Source organism: Oryctolagus cuniculus, chromosome 19 (genome assembly GCF_051225735.1).
Source record: "Oryctolagus cuniculus isolate XC-2025 breed Fujian yellow rabbit chromosome 19, ASM5122573v1, whole genome shotgun sequence".
Lineage (NCBI taxonomy): Eukaryota > Metazoa > Chordata > Mammalia > Lagomorpha > Leporidae > Oryctolagus > Oryctolagus cuniculus.
This window is the reverse complement of record NC_142885.1, coordinates 72,012,928-72,033,777: the sequence shown is the minus strand read 5'-3', so window position 1 is coordinate 72,033,777 and position 20,850 is coordinate 72,012,928. Positions and strand designations below refer to the sequence as shown.

General features: G+C 58.4%; 1 protein-coding gene across 13 annotated transcripts in view; it reads right to left on the bottom strand.

Annotated features, from left to right (window-relative positions):
* Positions 1-20,850, bottom strand: part of NPRL3 (NPR3 like, GATOR1 complex subunit) — a 38,230-nt gene that overhangs the window by 783 nt on the left and 16,597 nt on the right. For 5 of the 13 annotated variants that reach the window (XM_070063758.2, NM_001171413.2, XM_089320635.1 and 2 more), the window contains 8 exons: positions 17,869-18,022; positions 15,140-15,221; positions 9,338-9,475; positions 6,759-6,915; positions 4,096-4,202; positions 3,559-3,688; positions 1,282-1,471; positions 548-740 (listed from right to left, as the gene is read on the bottom strand). In XM_070063758.2, coding sequence (XP_069919859.1) covers positions 548-740; positions 1,282-1,471; positions 3,559-3,688; positions 4,096-4,202; positions 6,759-6,915; positions 9,338-9,475; positions 15,140-15,221; positions 17,869-18,022 — 1,151 coding nt within the window. Of the gene's footprint in view, positions 1-547; positions 741-1,281; positions 1,472-3,558; positions 3,689-4,095; positions 4,203-6,758; positions 6,916-9,337; positions 9,476-15,139; positions 15,222-17,868; positions 18,023-18,968; positions 19,188-20,850 lie in introns of all 13 variants that reach the window. The other 8 variants (XM_070063753.2, XM_089320634.1, XM_089320638.1 and 5 more) reach the window with 4 other exon arrangements.

Below are 20,850 nucleotides of genomic sequence, written 5' to 3'. Positions count from 1 at the left end.
CAGGCACCCCCCAGAGGCCCAAGAAGCCGGCGTGTGGGCCTGATCTGCCCATGGGTGTGCGGCTCTTCTGGCTGCACCCTCACAGGGTGGGCAGACAAGCTGGCTGGTGGTGTGGGGAGGGGTCTGCGCTGGCAGAGACCCGTGTGGCTCTAGATGCACACGTGGTCACTGCTCTAGGTGGGGGCTCCAGTTGAGCTGCACAAAGGAGGGCGAGACACAGATGCAGCCCGGAACATTCTGCAGCTTAAGGCCTCATCCCCCCCACCTGACTAGAGAACCGTGCACCTGTGCAGCCGCCCCCGTCAGTGGGGGTGACAGACTGACGGCCATCAAGGGTCCTGGGCAGATGAACCCCTGCAGAGCCCATGAGGGAGGGACCTTGCTGAGAACTGAGTGCTGCCTCTCGGCACTGGGGAGACCCCCACGGGCAGGCGCACAGGCCTCAGGTGAAGACAGCCCGTCAGCCAGTGGGCACTGCTTCCTGTCGGAGGTTGAGCACGTCCCTGTCTGCTTCCTGTCCATGCTCCAGAACTGTCCCTGGCCCCACCTGGCAAACATGCGGAGGTCCTCAGGGTTCTGGGCCGCGGGCACGCTGAGGATGGCCGCCCGCTCGTGCTCCGACAGGCTGGCCAGCAGGTTCTCGGTCACCCTCTTGTTCAGCGGCGAGTCCCCACTGGGGAGCAGCTCTGCGCTGGAGTTGTCCATGCTGGGGCTGGTAAGGGTCATGTCATCGCTGCTGGCTGTGGGTGGGCACAAGTCAGCTGACAGCAGCATGGGTGGGCACAGCGAGGGCACATCCAGCAGCCAGTGTCCACCCTGTCGCCTGGGTGTGACACACGCCCTCGCCTGGGGGGGCCTGGAGCACAGGCAGTCTGTTGAGGGGGCAGCCGTGGGGGCCCTGAACGGCGCACCCCGCCTGGAGGACAGAGCACCCAGGACAGGTGGGTCCTCACCCCAAGCCCGGGCCCACTGAGGAGGACTTGCAGAGCCTTCCGGCCTCGCCGTTCCCCAGGCCGCACACCGTGGCCACGACAGCTCTCCCAGGCAGTGACTGACAGTCCCTGTCCCATCATGGGTCCTCCAGGGACTATGGAATTGCTCAGATCCAGGCTGAGGCAAAGAATTCCGGCAGTGGTTGTGGTGGGGTGGGTTCCACTCCTGACTCCAGCAGAGCCGAGGCAGAGCCTCTTCCCCAGGGCAGATGGGACGTGTGAGGGGCACGCACGTGCGCCTGCCATGACAGGCCTCCATTACCAGAGAGATACCTGGGGGGCGTCTTACTTGGGGAGCCGAAGCTGAGGGCATTGGGTGTGCTGAGGCTGCGGCCGCCGACCCGAGCAGTGAAGGGGACCTCGTCCTCTCGCAGGCGGGGCTCCTCCTCGCTGGGCGAGGCCATCAGGCAGACATAGGTGTGCAGCTGGATGAGCAGCCGATGCTGCAGCATCCACACCACCATCTGGATGAGCTGGGTCTGTGGGGTGGGCAGTGCCAGAGCCCAGGGAGCAAAGGGCGACGAGGTCCACGCCAGGCCCCATCCCCTCCTGGGGATCAGGGAGCCATGGCCCAGCCCCAGCCTCCTGGCGCAGGGAGCCCCAGCTACTGGCCATCTCTGCAAAGGCAGCTAGCCCTCCAGGGAAGGGCCAGGGCCAGGGCTCCAGGACCACACTCACAGGTGGACGCCCTCGCTATGCTGCGGAGCGGCCCCGGCTCTGCCCGTGGGTCCCGCACTAGACACTGTTCAGAAAGGGGCTGTGGGGCCTGCCACTGTGGCACCGCGGGCTAAAGCCCCAGCCTGCACACCGGCATCCCATATGGGTGCTGGTTCAAGACCTAGCTGCTCGACTTCAGCCCCAGCTCTCTGCTGGTGCACCTGGGAGGGCAGCAAAGGATGGCGCGAGCCCTTGGGCCCCTGCACCCACGTGGAAGACCTGGAGGAGGCTCCTGGCTCGTCGGATCAGCTCAGCTCTGGCCGAAGCAGCCATTTAGGGAGTGAACCAGCAGACTTCTCTCTCTGTCTCTACCTCTCTTTGTAACTCTTTCAAATAAATAAAATAAATCTTTGAAAAAAAGAAAACCTATTTAAATAAAAAGAAAGAAAAGAAAGGGGCTGTGGACAGTCATGCCCTGAGAGCAGGAGTCCTCTTCTAGGGCCTACCTGAACGTCTGCCCTGGGCACACAGATGCTTCCAGAAGGAAGCTGGGGATAGAGATTCCCTGCTTAGGCATGGCCTGGCCAGGCCCGCAGGGGAGTGAGGAGCCCTGTGCAGGCACAGCCCCGGTGCCAGTGCCAAAGCACCCTCCAGACAGCCGTCTGCTCGTCTTTGGGAGAGTCCACCAGGAACTGCTGACCAGGGCCATTCCATGCCAAGTTTAGAAACTTTGCAGTCTGAGTAAGCCCTAGAGAGCAGATCCCTGGGACTTGGCAGGACCAGGCCCCTTGACCAGGCCCAGAGCAGTCCCTCAGGCACAGCCTGGAAAATGCACCGTGTCATCCGGACTACAAGAAGGGGAGCTCTGCCTTGGGCGGGGGCGGGGGGCAGAGGCAGTCGCTTATTCAGTGGCCTGACTGGCACAGTTCCTGGAGGCCACAGGCGCTGCGAAAGACAGCATTGCACTCTCACGCTTGCCATCTCATGAGCTGAAAAACCAGGGTCTTCCAATCCAGCTCTCTGCTATGGCCTGGGAAAATAGCAGAACGCGGCCCAAGTCCTTGGGCTCCTGCACTCAAATGGGAGATCCAGAAGAAGCTCCCGGCTCCTGGCTTTGGATGGCACAGCTCTAGCCATTGTGGTCACTTGGGGAGTGAACCAGTAGATGGATGGAAGACCTTTCTCTCTCTCTCTGACTCTCTGTAACTCTGGCTTTCAAATAAATAAATCTTAAACAGTAATAATAATAATAATAATAATAAAAACAGTACTGTACTTCAAAAGACAAAGCCTGGAGAACCCCCAGCCCGCATCTGGTACCTGTCCTATCTGCCCCGTCCTGGGTCCCTGCCCAGGGTCCAGGTGCTCAGTACAGGGAAGAGGGCACGAAGCTGTGAACAGTGACCCCAACCCAGAGAGCCACCGACCCGACCCTGCCCCAGACCTGCCAGTTCATCGCTGCCACCAAGCCCTGGCCTTGATGCAGGCCCTCTGTGGGCACCAACCCAGGCTGCTGTCTCCTTGGACAAGGAGGCTGTGGGACCCCTCAGGCCCTGTGGCCGCCTTAAACACAGCTGGGGCTATGGAGAAGCCCGACCCTGTCACAGAGCTGGGCCCAGGCTGTCTTTGCATCCTCCATCTGCAAGAAAGCCCCAGGCCCCAAGGGGTCCTGGGAGATCTCCCTGCCAAGCCACCTCACCACAGCAGCCAAGGGGCGCGTGCCCTGTGGCAGGGAAATGGCAAAGTGCCGGCAGGTGGCTTTAGGGTCACCCTGGCATAGCAGATGTTCCACAACCAAAGCCAAGGGGGCGGCCAGGCTGAGGCGTCAGGTCGGGGTCAACAGCCAGACCGGAAGGGCCTGAGCTACTGCACTGCTGCCACACCAGGTTCCCGGGGCTCCTGGACTCACCTCCTGTACAGGGGGGGCCAAGGGGTTCCTAAATTCTGACAGAGAGACGGGCAAGGAGAACTTGGACAGGACGGACGGCAGGTCGTGCGCCGGGAACTGGCGGGAGAACTGTTCTGCCAGCGGGGAGTACCTGCACACAGGGAGGGCGGCTGTGAGCACGGCAGATGCTCCTGTTCAGGGGCCGTGGGCCCGATCGGTGGGATGAGGCACCGTGGGGAGGTGACAGTGGAACTGTGCAGGCCTCAAGGTAGACAGAGGCCAGGCAATTTCCCTCTGGGGCATCAGGAGCCATGGCACAAGCTACACCCCTCTCGCCCTTGGTGCCCTGGTTGTGGGCGCTGCAGGAAGTACGGGAGGCGAGACCCATGGATGCCCCAGCTTCACAGCACAGCCAGGAGGACACCCCAACACCAGCAGGGCCACGCAGACCAGAGCCAGACCGGAGTGGAGGCACTCAGCCAGCTCCACCTGGAGGGCCCCGCCAGCCCTACCCTTTCCCACCAGGGGGCGCAGGCGGCGGCAGCCAGAGGCACTCACAGACACACGCTGGCATTGGGAGACAGCATGTAGACGTTGTTCTCGCATAGTGGGTAGATGATGATGGCCTTGCCCCAGTACACCAGGTGAGCTGCAAGCTGGAAAACCTGTAGGCCGAGAAGCTGGCCTGAGGCTGGCAGCACAGCGTGGCCACAGTGCCCAGCGCTCGTCCCGCACACAGCATGCCCTGTGCTGTGTGACACCTCTGTGTCCATTAGGCCCTGCACTGTCTTAGCTCCTCCTGGGGAATGTGGACTCAGGCCCAGGCTACAAGCCCCTGAGCACAATGACATCGGGGGTGCCAGGGACACAGGGTGGGAGCTGGGCTGGGCACTCGCACACCTACCAGATCCCAGCATGGCAACGCGTGCGGGATGAGCCCCGAAGCCACCCACACACTCAAAGGCCCTGACTCACCCCTGCAGGCCCCACCTCCCTGCAGAGAACAGCCCACTGCCTTGTTCCCCAGGTTCTCAGACACCAGGAGATGCCAGAAATCGCCTCCAGGGGCACCTTGGGGGACAGCAGGTCCAAGAGCACTGCCCACGGCACTGAAGGAGACGCACGCGAGATTCCAAGCACTGGGTGTTTCAGGAGCCCACTCCCTCCCTGGACACAGCACCCACATGCCGCTCATCTTGGCAGACAGGACCCCCAGTGACACTGCCAGCTGCAGCACGGAGGAGAATCCTGTTCCTTCGCCAGCCCTGTCCCCTCATGACAAGTGCCTCCGACACTCCCTCCGAAGCAGACCTGCAGCTGCCCGTCTGTCTGTGTCTGTGTCTGCCAGTCTCTGCTGCAGCCCGGCCTGTGGGCTCCACGCCTCCCTAGGCTCTGCCCCTCCGGGACACCCTCCAGGAAGTGGTCAGAGTGCCATTCTGGACCAGAGACCTGAAGTCAGTGCTGCAGGGCAGGAATCAGGCTGGCAGGGCCACCATGTTCCCTCTGGAGGCTCCAGGAGAAAACCCGAACCTGCCTCTCCTCGCGGCTAACGGACCTGGCTGGTGGCCGCACGGCCCCAGTGTGCCGCAGCAGTCACAGGGCCCTCTCTGCTGTAGTCAGATCCGGCTCCCTCCTGCAGTCCCTTGGGACTACACTGAGGGCCCAGCAGGATCCCCCTCCCATCCCCACACACTCAAAGCCCCAAACGAGGAACACAGCTCCTGCAGGTGGGGACACAGATGTCTGCGGGGCCATTATTCAGCCCATCACAAGGATCCCAGCGTGGTCCTCATCCCAGTAAAGGAGCCACAGTAGCTTCTTCTGGGAGGTGCAATTATGGGGACTTTCTCTTTTTGCATCCATCACTGGTGCAGTACTTGAATGTCTGCAAGAAACAATATGTGAATCTTATCATGGAAAAAAAACCCAAAATTGGTCCTCTTTGGACTGAGAGGGAACAACCACTTGGTGACATCTGACACCGCCCTGGGGCCACTGCTCCCCACGACAGGCGGGTGCAGCTGGGTCCGGGGGCTTCAGCCACACCAGCAGCAACCCCTGGAGGACCTGCCCCAGCTCCAGCAGGGAGGCCGCACAGGAGCAAGGAGCAGCCTCCTCAGCCGAGGCCGGGAAGTGAAGGGGACATCAAAGGGACATCAGCGTGCTCTGTCCAAGGAGATGGCCAGGCTGAGGCAGTGCAGTCAGCCTCCCAACAGACAGCAGCTCCTTCCAGAGCTGAGAAGGGTGACACGTGCAGCAGTCACAGGAGTCGGGCCCATGGCCAGCGCCGAGCCCAGCACAGGGTCCCCGCGCGGTGCTGCGGCTGCTGTGGGCGACAGCAGTCCTCGTGGGCCCAGGAGGCAGAGGCCCGCAAGTGCTGTTACTGAGGCTGGACACAGGGCTGGCACAGGAGACAGAGGAGGGGCGTTCGCTCTGAAAGCTCAAAAAGGCCGCTTGGGGAAAAACCAGCCTGAGAGGCCCTGTGGTGAGAGCCCCTCTAACGTGCTAGCAAACACAGGCCAGCACCCCCCAGACACCCAGCCAAACAGAGCCAGGAAGCTGGGCCAGAGACACCAGGCGGGCCCGCCGCACACAGAGGAAGGCGTCACCGCTTCGGCCTCGGCAGGAACGAGTTCCCTGGGCTGGCCCTTTGCTGCCCCCTGGTGGCTACAGAGCGCCAACAGCCACCCGTCCCACAGTCCTGGCTTCCTGCCCTCACGCTGTCAGCTGGGGGTCCACAGCCGGGGTTGCTCTTGCATAAGTAGCATCATGGGGACCCTGAAGTCTGCCATCCAAGGCCACTACATCAGCAGCCGATGCTCCTGGCCACACGCCCACCACGTCTGAATGAGGCTGAGGGCCCCTCAGTGCACAGCAGCAGGAAGGAGGCAGTGTGCACACACAGTGGGGTAAGGCCTCTGCATGCTGGCCCCTGCCCCGAGCTCCTGCCTCCCTCTTGGTCCTGGAGGCCATTCCCTGGTGCCGGGAACACCTCACTGCCTTCCTCCTGCAGCCTTGCCTCCCCTTCAAACACAGGAAGTCGTTCCTGTAACCGACTCACCAAGCCAACCCCGAGCCCAAGCCAGCCCAGCACCCGGACCCATGGCAGGCTGCGCAGCTAGACCAGGGCTCTCAGCTGGGAAGGGGCCCTGAAGCCCCGGACCCTGCCACCTTCCCCTAGGGGCCCCTCCCTCCCAGGCCTCCAGGCCCCAGGGCCGCACCTGCAGCAATGCGAGGTCGGCGTCCTGGGCTAGCTGCTGCAGGTTCTTCACGGCAGACGTGGTCCTGATCACGCGCACCAGGGCCGGGGAGCAGTCCACGGGGAGCTCACCGAGCAGGGCCTTCTCGTCACTGAGCAGCAGCAGGGCGTGGTACGGGCTGTGGAGCAGAGCCACACGTCAGCCTGGCGCACAGACCTGGCGGCCCCCACTACAGTATCTGCAGCACAGAGGGTAGCTGGGGTCCCAGAGCATGCAGCTGCAGGGAGAAGAGGCCAAGGGAGCAGTCAGGAAGGAGGGTGTCCAAGGCCTTTAGAAATGAACGTGGGAGCCAGCATGTGGTGTAGCGGGTGAAGCCGCCCCTGCAAGCCATACGGGTGCCGGTTCAAGTCCCGGTTGTCCGACTTCTCACCCAGCTCCCTGGCAATGGCTGGGGAAAGCAGCAGCAAACAGCCCGAGTGCCTGGGCCCCTGCACCATGTGGGAGAGCTGGATGGAGCTCCTGGCTCCTGGCCTTGGCCTGGCCCAGCCCTGGCCATTGGGGCCATCTGAGGAGTGGACCAAAAGATGAAAGATCTCTCTCTCTCCCTCTGCCCCTGTAACTATTTCAAATAAATACATCTTAAATAAATAAATAAAATAAGCATGGATTACTGTCACTGTGGGGGTAAAAAACAAAAATAGGAAAAATCTGGAGAAGGTCCTAAGGCTGCCCAGCGAAACATCTGTTGATTGAAGAAATGAACCTTTCTTAAGGGAACGGCCCCGTGTATGGTAAAACAAAGTACCCCCCCAACTGTGAACAGAACTACATTAAAACGTGCTTAACGAAGCTGAAAGGGCAGATCTCTGACAGGAGGCGTGGCAGGGGAAGGGGGAGAACTCTGCGGCACTGTGCTGTCATTTCCAAATTTTCTAGAATGTACCCAAATTTCTTTCCATTATTTTTTAAAGATTTATTTATTTGAAAGGCACAGTTACAAAGAGCAAGAGGTAGAGAGAAAAGCAGATGGGGGAGGCTGCAATGGCCAGAGCTGAGTCAATCTGAAGTCAGAAGCCCGGAGCTTCTTCTGGGTCTCCCACATGGGTGCAGGGGCCCAAGGACTTGGGCCAGCCTCTACTGCTTTCCCAGGCCACAGCAGAGAGCTGGACTGGAAGTGGAGCAGCTGGGACCTGAACTGGCGCCCATATGGGATGTCAGCACTGCAGGCCGCGGCTTTACCTGCTATGCCACAGCATTGCCTCTCACCCCCTTTTTCTTTCTTAATAACTCAATTCCTCATTTTGGGGAGTGAATCAGTGGATGGGAATTCTGTCTCTAAAACTTTCAAATATATAAATAAATAAATTGTAAAAAAATGTATTTGAAAGGCAGAGAGAGATGGACAGAGAGAGATCTTCTTCCATTAGTTCATTCCCCAAATGCTCCCAAGAGCCAGAGCTGGACGGGGCTGAGGCTGGGAGCAGGAATCAGTCTGTACCTCCCACATGGGTGAAGGGACCAAAACCTTCAGCCATCGCCTGCTGTGGGGAGCAACCCGGACTAGACTAAGTTACTGGAATTAAGACTTATTCTATGCATCTGCTCTCCCACAATATGGCGCTGAGAAGGGAGTAACAACTTCTACGCAGCTGCCTCCAGTTCAACCAATAAACAGCAGGACCTGCTCCTGATTGGAGGAGAGCAGCGTACTCGGCATGTGGGTAGCAGAGTTGGGATTGGCGGAAGAGGACTATAAAGGAGGAGAGAGACAACATGCACCAGGAACATCTATCTAAAGGAACACCTGTGCAGCCCCCGAGAGAGCCGGCCGGCGGTGTGCCGCTCCCCCGCGGAAGTGGGGAAAGTGGCAGGGGGAACCGCCCTTCCACGGAGGTGGAAGGGTCGGTAGCCAACCCGGGAAGAACCAGCAGCAAACCCGGGGAGGGCCAAGCAGACAAAAGAACAGCGCAGGGTCCTGTGTCGTTCCTCCACGAAGAGGGGGAGCGACATAATGGTGCCGTGACTCGGATAGGAAGCCTAGGCAGGGTCCTGTGTCGCTCCTCCGCGAAGAGGGGGAGCGACAACCTGCTGCCTCCCGGGAGGTTGGAACTCGGAGTCGAGCAGGGACTCAAACCCAGGTGCTCCAATATGGCGTGCAGGCATCCCAAGCGGCCTCCAGGTTAACCTGGTTAACCTCCAGGTTAATGTTAACCGCTCTGCCAAATGCCCACCCTTCCAGATTCCTTTTTTTTTTTTTTAAGAGTATTCGAGGAAATGAGGGTCTACTGGCAGCGGGGCCGGTGCCACGGACCGGATTCAGGTCTTCCCTTGCAGGGACTGATGGCTGGACAAACTCCCTGAGACCAGTTCTCACTCATAGGCAGAGGACCAGAGGAGCAGCACCCTCAGCCCCACTCCCTGCCCAGGCTGCGCTGAACATGCTGGAGGGCCGGGGGGTACCTGGGACTGGTCACTTCTGGACAGAACTGGACACAACAGCAGGTGCTTTCACTAGGCAGCAGGGCCTTCCCGCAACCTCTGCCGCAGGAACAGGAACTTCGGGAACGTAGCGGGCAGCCGCCAGAGGGCAGGGCACTCACCGGATGGCTTTCAGGCTGCGCTCAATGGCCTCGGGGGGGATCAGGCTGGAAGCAGCGTAGTGGATCTTGTGGGGCAGGCAGAAGCTCACCTCCAGCCAGCTGTTGATGTGGAGCCGCACCACGCCAGAGGTGCACAGGCTGCAGAGAGCGGGCGCCGTCACCGCAGGAGCCACTCACCCAGCCACATCAGCCAGGTCAGCCGGCACCTGCTCACCGGCTGCTTCCCCCGCAAAAGGCCCTCCCGGTTAGAGGAGGAGACCTCACGGGCAAGAGGGCTGTTTCGGATCTCAGAGTGTTCAGGGGGCTCACCCACACACACAGCGTTCCTGGCCACGCCTGCAGTCTGTAGTCTAGCCAGACGGCCAAGGCTCGAGGTAAGCCTCCACTGTCCAGCCCTGCACACCTGATGGAGGCCCAGTCACAGGCAGGAGCCTAGGCTGGAGAGGCGGGAAGGAGACGAGAGGGGGTGCCACATCTCCCAGAACACTTCAGGGGTGAGCCGCTCCCTGCGCCTCAAAGGCAACATGTGGGAGTCACCCCAGGCAGCCATCAGTCCCAGCCCCGACCAGAGTCTCTGGGTGATCCAGGCCGACTCTGCTTAGGCAGATAACGGGGCCCTAACTCCTTGTTTTTCTCACACTATACCTGAAGCTGTCAGTAAATGCGTCTGCTCCACCCGCGGCGATGTCCAGAGCACCAGCCTGGTCAACACACTTCTGTCCACCCTCCCCACAGTCCCAAGTCTCACCCCTGGGCAATCCAGGCTAAGGCCAGCAACACAGAGGCCCCTCGTTTCCACGCCACTCAGGCCCAGCATTCTCGGTGCAGGCACCCGCCCTCACCACAGCTCTCTCCCCAGACACCCTGGGCCTCCTCCACCTCCTCAGTCAGCTCAAGCACACATCACATTCCAGGTGAGGCACCCCTGACCCGGGTCCCGAGGGCACTCTGAGCCCTTGGACCACGCGATGCTCCCTGTCTGCTGACTGATGCCTTGTCCCAGCCAGAACATGATTCCAAGGACAAGGTATGGCCCCCTGCCATGGCACACACGGCCCAGCGTCAGGCACATGGTGGGCACAGAGAACCCTGTCATGAACAGGGAGAGGGAAGGGGCCCCGGGGACACACTGCCCTCTCCAGGTGTCCAGCCTGTCCAGGGAGCCCATGGCCCAAGATCAGACCTGAAGGGAGTTCCCTGGGGACACCACACACAGAGAAGGGACAGGGCTGTTTCAATAGGAGCTCCTGAAATTCTGTGATGAGAAGCCCCCAACAGCTCAGTGACACAGTCCCTGTGCTAAGTGGCAGTGGCACAGGGTGTGTGACCCAGAGAAGCAAGGATGCTTCTCACAGTCCCAGGCTCCAGGTGGTGGCACCTGTGCCTGTCTGCCGAGGCCTGGCCTGTGTGAAGACACTTCCAGTGACCAGCAGGCGGGGAAGAGCCAAGAGGGCAGGCACCCTCCTTGCGATCTGCCTGGCAGACGCACAACAAAAGCCTCGTGGTAGCACCAGCTCCCAAAGCAGGCATGGCACACACCAAACTCCTCCAAGTTTTATGCTGTCCTCCATTACGTCTGCTACCCCCACCCAGGAGGGCAGCCAAGCAGTACAAGAAAATAAAAAGATTTATTTGAATGGCAGGGTTACAGAAAGAGAAGGAGAGACAGAGATCTTCCACCTGCTGGCTCTCTCCCCAGATACCCACAAGAGCCAGGGCTGGACCAGGCTAAAGCTAGGAGCCGGGAGCCAGCCTCTTCTGGGGTCTCCCACATGGGTGGCAGAGGCCCAAGTCCTTGGACCATCTTCCACAGCCGCCTCTGGCACATCAGCAGGGAGCTGGAATGGAAGAGGAGCAGCCGGAACACACACAAGCGCCCAGGGGATGCTGGTGCGGCAGGTAGTGGCTTAACCTACTACACCACAATGCCAGCCCTTCTCTGCCTTTCAAATCAATAAAATTAAGTTTCAGAAATTTTAAAAAAGGAAGGAAGGAAGGGAGGGAGGGAGGGAGGGAGGGAGACAAGACGAGACACTGATGGGGCTGCTTGCATGCCAAGGTCAGAGAGCCTGGGCTGCAGTCCCAGCTCTGCTCTGGGCTTCCACCCCCTGCTGATGCACACCATGGGAGCCAGAAGACGACGGCTCAAGTACTTGGGTCCCTGACACCGAGGAGGGGACCCAGATGAAGTTCCCAGCTCCTGGCTTTGGCTCAGCCCCCTTCCATCTGTTGTGGGCATTTGGGGAATGAACCAGAGGATGGGAGATCTGTCTCTGAAATAAAATAAAATAATTTCTAAGTCAACATTTCCATCACCCCCCAAATTAAAAAAAAAAAAAAAATTTACTCTAAAAACTATTGCAGGAAAACACCGTCGCTCCCTGAGGCTTATCCAGCCCCACGTGCTCTGGCCTGCCCTGCAACAGGAGATAGGCACTCCCAGGAGTGCCTTCCAGACACACTCTTATCTCTCACACCCATGAGGGGAACCGAGTCTGCTTCGCTGAGTCCTTTCTGTGCCCTTGACCCACCCTCCTCCCGCCGGGACAGACCCTCGTGAAACCGTCCTGCACGCTGCGCCCTCAGCTCCCGCACAGGGCCTGCTCCCCATCACACGTGGTGAGATCTGCGTGAACCAGGACACCCGCTGGACTCCAAAGGGCCTCCTGAGCATTCCACACACGAGTTCCTCTTACAGAAGCAGGTCTGTGACGCTCAGGACACTCCAAGGCGCCAAGCTCTGAGCCTTGCGAGTCCTGTTAAACTCTGAGAGCCACTCAACAAACGTTCTACCCTCAAGGGATCTGCGATGCAGTCACCCCGCCCTACACACTCCTTCAGCCACTAGTGGACACACTGTGTCCCGCACACGCTGAGGTCACACTCGTAAGTGGGTGGCTCTCACCGTGGCTGTGAGCTCCACAGGGAGACTTAAGTGCTAGGACAGTGGAGGTGGCTCCCTGAGGGATACACCTTTCCAGTCTATATTCAAGGACACGTAGGCCACAGGACACAGGGCCGCCAGGCTGCTCAGCCACACTGTAACCTGGGCTTCTCGTTAAAACAGCAAATCCGTGGCACAGGCATTTGGTGCAACAGTTAAGACGCCGCTTGGGACACCTGTATCCCAAATCGGAGTGCCTGAAGTCCCAGTCCTGCTTCCAGTTCCAGCTTCTGGCAAACGCACACCCTGGGAGGCAGCAGGTGAGAGCTCAAGGTTGTGTTCTGGGCTCCTCCTGGCTTTGGCCTGGCCCAGGCCTGGCTGTCGCAGGCAAGGGGGTGGGAGGTGGGGTAAACCAGCAGATGAAAGATCTTTCTCTCTGCCTTTCAAATAAATACATTTTTTAAAATTCTAAAAATAAATAAAATAGCAAATCCAGAACAGAATCCTCTGTTCAGGCTCATTAAGCCTCACACTCTGGTCTTCCAGTTCTGAGAACAGCTTTCCCAGGGACCGGCAGAGCCGCAGTCTCAAGGGGCTTGTGCTCTGTGCCCCCTGACTGCCATGTAAGCTGTCTCCCTTCCCCTGCACCAGCTGTGGTCTGTCACTCAGCGGCATAGGCAGGCAGCCTTCAGGGCCAACCGTGGACCTGCTGGGAAAAGGATGGAGAGGGGGCCACCACCAGAGGTTCGTGGGCAGCTGCAAGCAGGCGCCAGGCAGCGGTGAGAGGCAAGGGAGGAGGCCTGCCCAGGCTTCCTGCCAGAGAAGCACAGCTCCCAGCATCCCTTAGACAGGCCCCCAGCCCCAGGACTGGTCGCGGTCCTGGGCTCTGGGAAGAATGCAAAGTGCCCAAAGCCTGGGAACCTACCTTATTCAACACAAACTGGATTCCAGGTCTCCTGGAAACTAACGTCCACTAGGTGGCTCTGGGCCGCCTCAAGTTCTGAGCTGTCCAAGGTCTTACTCGCTCCCAACTTTTTAAACAACTCAAACCTAAGAAATCACAGGCCATTTTGATTGAGAGATATGAGTCACTATTTTGCCTTTAATCCCAGTTAGTGGAGGCCTGCAGGTTCCCACTGAGAACAAGACAACAATTTCCAAGGGACAGATTTCTGACAGCAGAGTGCCGTCATTCTCCTCCCACAGAAAACACCACGGTGATGACGTGAGTGGCAAAACCACAAAGGTCCCGTCTGGGCCCGGACGGAGTTCTCTAGAGCAGGTGGTGTGAGAAACCAGAGCACCGCTCTACCAGGGGAGACACCTGCAGGCAGCAAGGCAGACGCAACACTGGCCACTGCATCACGACGAAGCTCCATCCTGAACTTCCCGACAGAAAAATCAAACAAGGATCTGAGCAGACAGCACCCAGAAGACAAAATATGGGCGGCATAGCCCTTGTTCCCTAAGACTCTGTGTGGGCAGAGCAGGGGGACGGGCACCACAAGCTGCCGGTGGGAGCACAGCCAGACACAGCCCTGAGAGGGAGCTCTGCCAGTGCCCCAACAGAGACACAGGCACATACAAGACCACAGGACAAAGCACACCGCCATCAGCTAAGTGCCTCGGGGATGGGATAGTGACGCAGCCAGGAGGAGAAAGGTGAAGTCCTCACCGACCAGGTGCAACCTGGCACAGGCAGTGAGTGCCCACCGTAAAGGGGGACAGCTGGCACAGGGCTGCCTTGGTGGAACCTGCACGGGCTGCACCAAGGACAGTGGACGTGATTTTCAAACATGTGACCTTTCCAAGGGAAAGTCAGAAGAATGGAAGAGTCACCAAACGCTAACCGTGATTCTCGCTGCAGACGCTTCTGTTCTTCACACTCTCCCAAGTCTCTCACGTCCCTAACCAACAAGCACCGGTGGTGAAATCACTCAAAATGGTCACTGCTCACTCCCTGCGTACGTGGACCCTGGAGCTCCCCAGCCTCAGCTCTCGGCTCAGACCCACCTCGAGCGGGGAGTGGAGAGCCCCCAGGTTTAGGAGTGAAGCCCCCAGGAAGGCCTGGGAAGAGGCACTGAGCTGAATGCATGGCACAGGGAAGGCAGGACCGTGCAGGAAGCAGAGAGGGCAGAAGACGGAGGCCCCAGGTCACAGGGGCGCGGCATCGTGGCACACCTGTGCCAAGTTAAAGGCCTGCCCCAGATGTGCAGCTGCCAGCAATGTGCCCATTCTCAGAGGTAAGTGACGGGCAGGCAAAGCTGCCAGGGAGGGGTGCAGTCAGCTGAGTGCATCCCGGCTGCAGCTTCACGGCCAGGGAAGATCCACAGCTGGCACTGGGCACCAGGACTCCTTTAAGAAGCAACAGACCTCCTTGCTTGCCCACACTTACCAGAGCCACCAACACAACCCATCAACTGGGTGCTTTCCGTAGCATCCCAGCGCCTGCTGCCTGCCCTCACACACGGTGTCTGGGACCTCAGCTCCCCAAGCACGAGGAACAGCCGGCCGCAGCCAGTCGCAGCCGGTCGCAGCCGGTCGCAGTTCCCTCAGTGGTGACGTGAGGAGGAGGGCACTCCCCTGAGGAAGGTGGGCCCACAACCTGGCACTGCGTCACACTCGATAAAACGTCCCTCCCCAGTTGACAACTGACTCCTCCAGACGCCATACCTGACTTCAGGCGCTTTCTGTTCTCAGAAGACCATGGAGGGGACTGTCCTAGCTGAGCGCACGTCACCGGCTAAGGAGCTGGCATTGTAAAAGCAGCCATCAAGGTCACTCCTGTCAAGAGTGGCCACAGAGCTGCCCCTATGCACCCTCCCTCTCCCCAGTACCAGCAGAGCGCCAGCACCGGCAGCAGGAGACAGAGCGCCCCATCTGTGAGGCCCAGAAAGGCTGCCCATGCCCCGACCTACCTGTCGTAAGCCTCCTTGAGGTCCCGGGCCAGCTTGCACTTGGGCAGGATGTGATGGAACGGGGACTGGGGCCCTTCACTGGCTGCAAGAACCACAACACAGGACTCAGGGCTCTCAGACAGGCTGGCATGGGGGCATCGTCACAGCAAGTCGGCCTTCGGAGGAACATCAGCCAACTCCCCGTCTCCACCTAAATAACAGCTGTTCTGACTGGTGGGTGCTGCGGCCAGCGGGCTAAGCGGCAGCTTGGGACGTCCATGTCACATTACCAGAGGGCTGGTGTGAATCCTGGCTGCCCTGTGCTTCTCATTCTGCTTCGAGCTAGTCCCTCCTGGGGGCGGCAGATAACGGCTCCAGTGTTAGGGCCTCTGCCACTCACAGAAGACCTAGATGGAATTCTGTCCTGGCTTCGGCTTGTCCCAGACCTGGCTGTTGTGGCCATTTAAGGAGTGAAATCAGTGGATGAAGATTTCTCTCTCTTTATGTCACTCTGGCTTTCAAGTAGATGGAAACAAACTTTTAAAAATGACACAGGGGCCGATGCTGCGGCTCACTAGGCTAATCCTCCGCCTTGCAGCACCAGCACACCGGGTTCTAGTCCCAGTTGGGGCGCCGGATTCTGTCCCGGTTGCTCCTCTTCCAGGCCAGCTCTCTGCTATGGCCAGGGAGTGCAGTGGAGGATGGCCCAAGTTCTTGGGCCCTGCACCCCATGGGAGACCAGGAGAAGCATCTGGCTCCTGCCTTCGGATCAGTGCAGTGCGCTGGCCGCAGTGCTCCGGCCATGGCGGCCATTGGAGGGTGAACCAACGGCAAAAGGAAGACCTTTCTCTCTGTCTCTCTCTCTCACTGTCCACTCTGCCTGTCAAAAAAAAAAAAAAAAAAAAATAGACACAGGGAGCTGGCATTGTGGTGTAGTAGACAGAGCCACCACCTGTGATGCTGGAATCGCATATGGGTGCTGGCTCACATCCCAGCTGCTCCATTTCCCATCCAACTCGCTATTAATGGCCTGGGAAAGACGCAGAGACTGGCCCAGGTACTTGGGCCCCTGTTCCCGACCTGGAAGAAACTCCTGGCTCCTGCTTGGCCCAGCCCTGGCCATTGTGGTCATCTGGGGAGTGAACCAGCACATGGATTCTCTCTCTTCCCTCCCTCGCACGCTCCCTCCCTCCCTCCTCCCCCACCTTTCCTCCCTCCCTCCCCATCTTTCCTCCCTCCCTCTCTGTAACTCTTTCAAATAAATAAATAGATCTTAAAAAAAAAAATGAGACTTAGGAGACAGGCATTTGGCACAGTGGTTAAGACACTGTACTCCATACCAGAGTGCCTGAAGTCACATTGGGTCCAGCTTCCTGTTAACGTACACCCTGGAGGGAGCAGATGGCAGCTCAAATATCAGGGCTCCCTGCTACTCACACAGGAGACCCAGGTCGGGGTCTGGCTCCTGGCTTTGGCCTGACCTGACTGTGCCTGTTGTGGGCATTTGGGGAGCAAACAAGAGGAAGGGAAATCTCTCTCTACTTTTCAAATAAATAAATAAAAATAAACTTCTGGATTGTAGTCATATTAGCACATACTTGGTCAAAACAGAAATATATTGTAAATTTTGATAGGTAACTGTCAAATATAAAGACTTCACTGATAATACATCTGCGTCAAGCAGAGGAGTTTCCGTGTTATTAACTCGTGCGTGACAACTGCTGCTTGGTGTGCGGCTATAAGGGGCAGGCCAGACTTTCAGGCTGTTCCCAGTTCTCTCATCTGGGATAGAGGTGCTAACTGGGAAAACGAGGTACAGAGCTTCTTACAGGTATCCCTCCACGTTTTAAAATGTTTACTCAGGACAAACATCACAGCCATCTACATGCGAAGGTTAATTTTAGTAACTGGTTAGTTGGTAACTCTGTTAGGGCTTAGCTGAATGATAAGAATCAAGGCTTCTCACCTCCAGCTGGGTCCACCCAGGTCCACTTACCCCAGGGAAACTCACCAGCAGGACCAGGGCCTGGCCTAGGGGAAGGGGCCCCCACAGCAGCACATGGGGAGAGAGAATGTTCCAGCTAGGAAACAACCTTGGCGACTCTACCCGATGAAGCAGAGCCTGGTCAGAGCTGTGCTGCATCAGGCTAAGCCTCAGCCTGCAGTGCCAGCATCCCAGAGGGGTGCCAGGTCAGTCCTGGCTGCTCTACTTCTCATCCAGCTCCCTGCTAATGCACCTGGGAGGGCAATGGAAGATGGCCCTAGCCCTTGGGCCCTACCACCTACATGGGAGACCCAGAAGAAGCTCCTGGCTCCTGGCTCCTGGCTTCAGCCTGGCCCAATCCAGGGCGTTGCAGCCATTTGGGGAGTGAACAGCAGATGGAAGAGCTCTGTCTCTCCTTCCCCAACTCTGCCTTTGGAATCAACCAACCAATCAAAAAAAAAAAAAAAAATAGTGGTGCTACAGGGGTGCTCCCTGGACCCCAGCAGTTCAACTCACAGATGCATCAGCTTCTCCCAGCCTCACTCCACAGTGTCAGAAGAGGGACGGGAGCAGCCCCTGCCCCGTGAGCTGCTGTGAGGCTGTCTCCAGGGCCCAGGGCACCAGAGGCTAATGCTATCGCCAGCTCCTGGCTGCTGTGCTGTGCTGGGGTGGAGAGGCCTCACTAACGTCTGCACCAGCAATATGGAAGGACAGACAGGCCCTGAGCTAGCCCAGACCCACGCCCACCATGCCCTGCAACACTCACCATCGGCCACCGCGGACACCTCGTCCTGGAGTGCCAGGATCAACTTGGCCTCTCTAGTGAGGTACTGGCAGCGGCGCTCCTCGTGCTGCAGCACCGTGGCAATGCGCCGAGACAGGTTGTGCAGACAGTTTATCACCGAAGGGTCAGCGTTGGCCTGCAGCAGAGAGGCCGCACACGGACTTACACATGCACACAGGACAGAGCTGCACACACAAGCTAAAAGGAGCAAGACTGCAGCTCTGAGGAAACCTCTCCACTCCGTCTGCCAAGTCCTCTCCAGTGCTGCCCGGGCTCCCAGCTCCTCACAGTGCAGCAGCAGGAATGCCAGGTGCCACTGTTCCTGGGAATGGTCACCGGGGCCACATCCAGAGACGGCTCCATGGGGCCCCAAGGGGAGCACGGGCACTTCCACCACACGGGACCATGCAGACAGGCAGGGCGCAGCTGAGGGCAGAGCTGCGGGAACCAGGTCACAGGTCTTCATCTGAGACAGCTGAGCAGAGAAGTACGTCAGACACGTAAGTGCTCAAAGTGCCCAGGCAAAGACCCTGCGAGTGTCTGTGGTCATCACAGCCTGCCACACGAGAACCAGTGACAACAGGAGCAAGGGGACAGGGAGCCCAGGACGGCCCAGAAGCACTGCACCAGCTGTCCACTGAGCACTTTCCATCAAGGCTGAGAAGCTCTTGTGGGCAAAAAGGACCCCTACTACCCAGAGAACCAGCAGGCTCCAGGCCCATGTCTCACAGCTCCCTTCGCGTCCATCTTGCCCAGACCAAGGAAGGGCGCAGAGGCTCTCGGGAGTGAGAAGGCCCTCGCTCCTCTGGAGCTATCAGGAGCCACAGGTGGCCAGGTAAGTGCATCGCCCAGGCCAAGGGTGGAACATGCAGCCACAGGGTCTGTGAAGACGTTCAGGGGAGCAGATAACCAGGCCAAGCATGACTCAGTGCTTTGGAGGCCCAGAGGGTGCTGAGTCACCCCATGGGGTGGAGGGGAGAGGGGAGAGGGGCAGATGGTCCGGACGATTGCAGCCTCTGGTGCTGCCTCCCTCCTGCTTATCTGAGAAGTGGGCACAGCAGACTCTGGGGCCAAAGGCTCACCCGGGCACGTGAACACTTTCTTCGCCTGGAACTGGAGAGATTTTCTACTCTCCCAACAGAGCTACGGTGAGTCACAAGGGGTGCCGGAACTCGTCCCTGGGCGGCCTTGCCGCCTCTCAGCTGCGATGGCCGCAGAATGGGCGAGCTGACAATTCGCATGTTCGGTAGTCACTTTCCAGAGCAGACACATCTCCAGCTCAGCCGTCATCACAGAGGTCTCTGTGTGGGTCAGGGGTTCTGTGTGGTAGCGAGGACACCCACATCCCACACCAGACTGCCTGGGCTCAGCTCCCAGCTCTGGCTCCTGCCTCCAGCTTCTGCTAACACAGACCCTGGGAAGCAGTGCTGACTCAAATCACTGGATTCCTGCCACCCATGTGGGAGACTTGGACTGAGTTCCTGGCTCCAAGCTTCAGCCCTCACCCAGCCTTGGCCATTACAGACCTGTGGGAAGTGAACAACTGACTAGAGCACTCTCCCTCTCTCTCTTCTCAAATTAAAAAAAAAAAAAAAAAGCCCGGCGCCGTGGCTCACTAGGCTAATCCTCCGCCTTGCGGCGCCGGCACACCAGGTTCTAGTCCCGGTCGGGGTGCCAGATTCTGTCCCGGTTGCCCCTCTTCCAGGCCAGCTCTCTGCTGTGGCCCGGGAGTGCAGTGGAAGATGGCCCAAGTGCTTGGGCCCTGCATCCCATGGGAGACCAGGAGAAGCACCTGGCTCCTGCCATCAGATCAGCGTGGTGCACTGGCCGCAGCACGCCAGCTGCAGCGGCCATTAGAGAGTGAACCAACGGCAAAAGGAAGACCTTTCTCTCTCTCTCTCTCTCTCTCACTGTCCACTCTGCCAGTCAAAAAAAAAAAAAAAAAAAAAGCCGCTGTCTCCTTGCCAGCAGGACTGTGGCTGCTGAGGGCAGCGCACACTGTGCTGCCAGCACTGCTCCTCAGAGCCAAGAGCCTGCCTGGGTGAGGCTGTGGCTGCTTCAGCATCATCCCCCGGGGGGTATCAGGGCTGACAGGTGGACAGCATTCATCATGGCTTGCTTATTCATTTATTCTTATTTTCATTATGTAATTACGTAAAAAACACAGGATATGTGAAAACAGTGAAGTGTATCAAGCACAGAGTGACGCTCTCCTCCCAGGGCCTCAGGCCACAGGGACGGTCTCACCATCACTATCTAATAACAAGGTGGGAAGTTTAAAATTGAGCTCCCTTTATTTTTTTTTTAAAGATTTATTTTATTTATTTGAAAGAGTTACACAGAGAGAGAGAGAGAAAGAGAGAGAGAGAGAGAGAAAGTCTTCCATTCCACTGATCCATTCCCCAAATGACCACAATGGCCAGAGCTGAGCTGATACAAAGCCAGGAGCCAGGAGCTTCCTCCAGGTCTCCCTCATGGGTGCAGGACCCAAAGACTTGGGCCACCTTCTACTGCCTTCCCAGGCCATAGCAGAGAGCTGGATCAGAAGTGGAGCAGCCGGGACTTGAACCAGCACCCACATGGGATGCCAGTGCAGCGGGCTGGGGCTTTAACCCACTGGACTACACTGCCGGCCCCTGAGCTCCCTTTAAAAGGAGCTTTCTGCTCTCATATTTCCATTTTGAGCCATTCACAGTGAGACCTGTGGTCTCCACACCAAATAACTCTAAACGGAACCCTAACCTGGAGACGGGGCAGAGCCCCTTGCTCTGAAGGTTTCCAAAGCACATACGGCACCTGACCCTGAGACCCAGGCCCTTCCCTGCATGTCTGCACGTGTGCCCGCAAAGCAGCACGGGACGCTCTGGCGCATACAGAGTGGGTATTCCAGAGGGCTCCATTATCTAACGGTCATGGGAATTAAATTTCTTAGTATTTCAGTCCTTGCAAACACAAGCCAGTCTT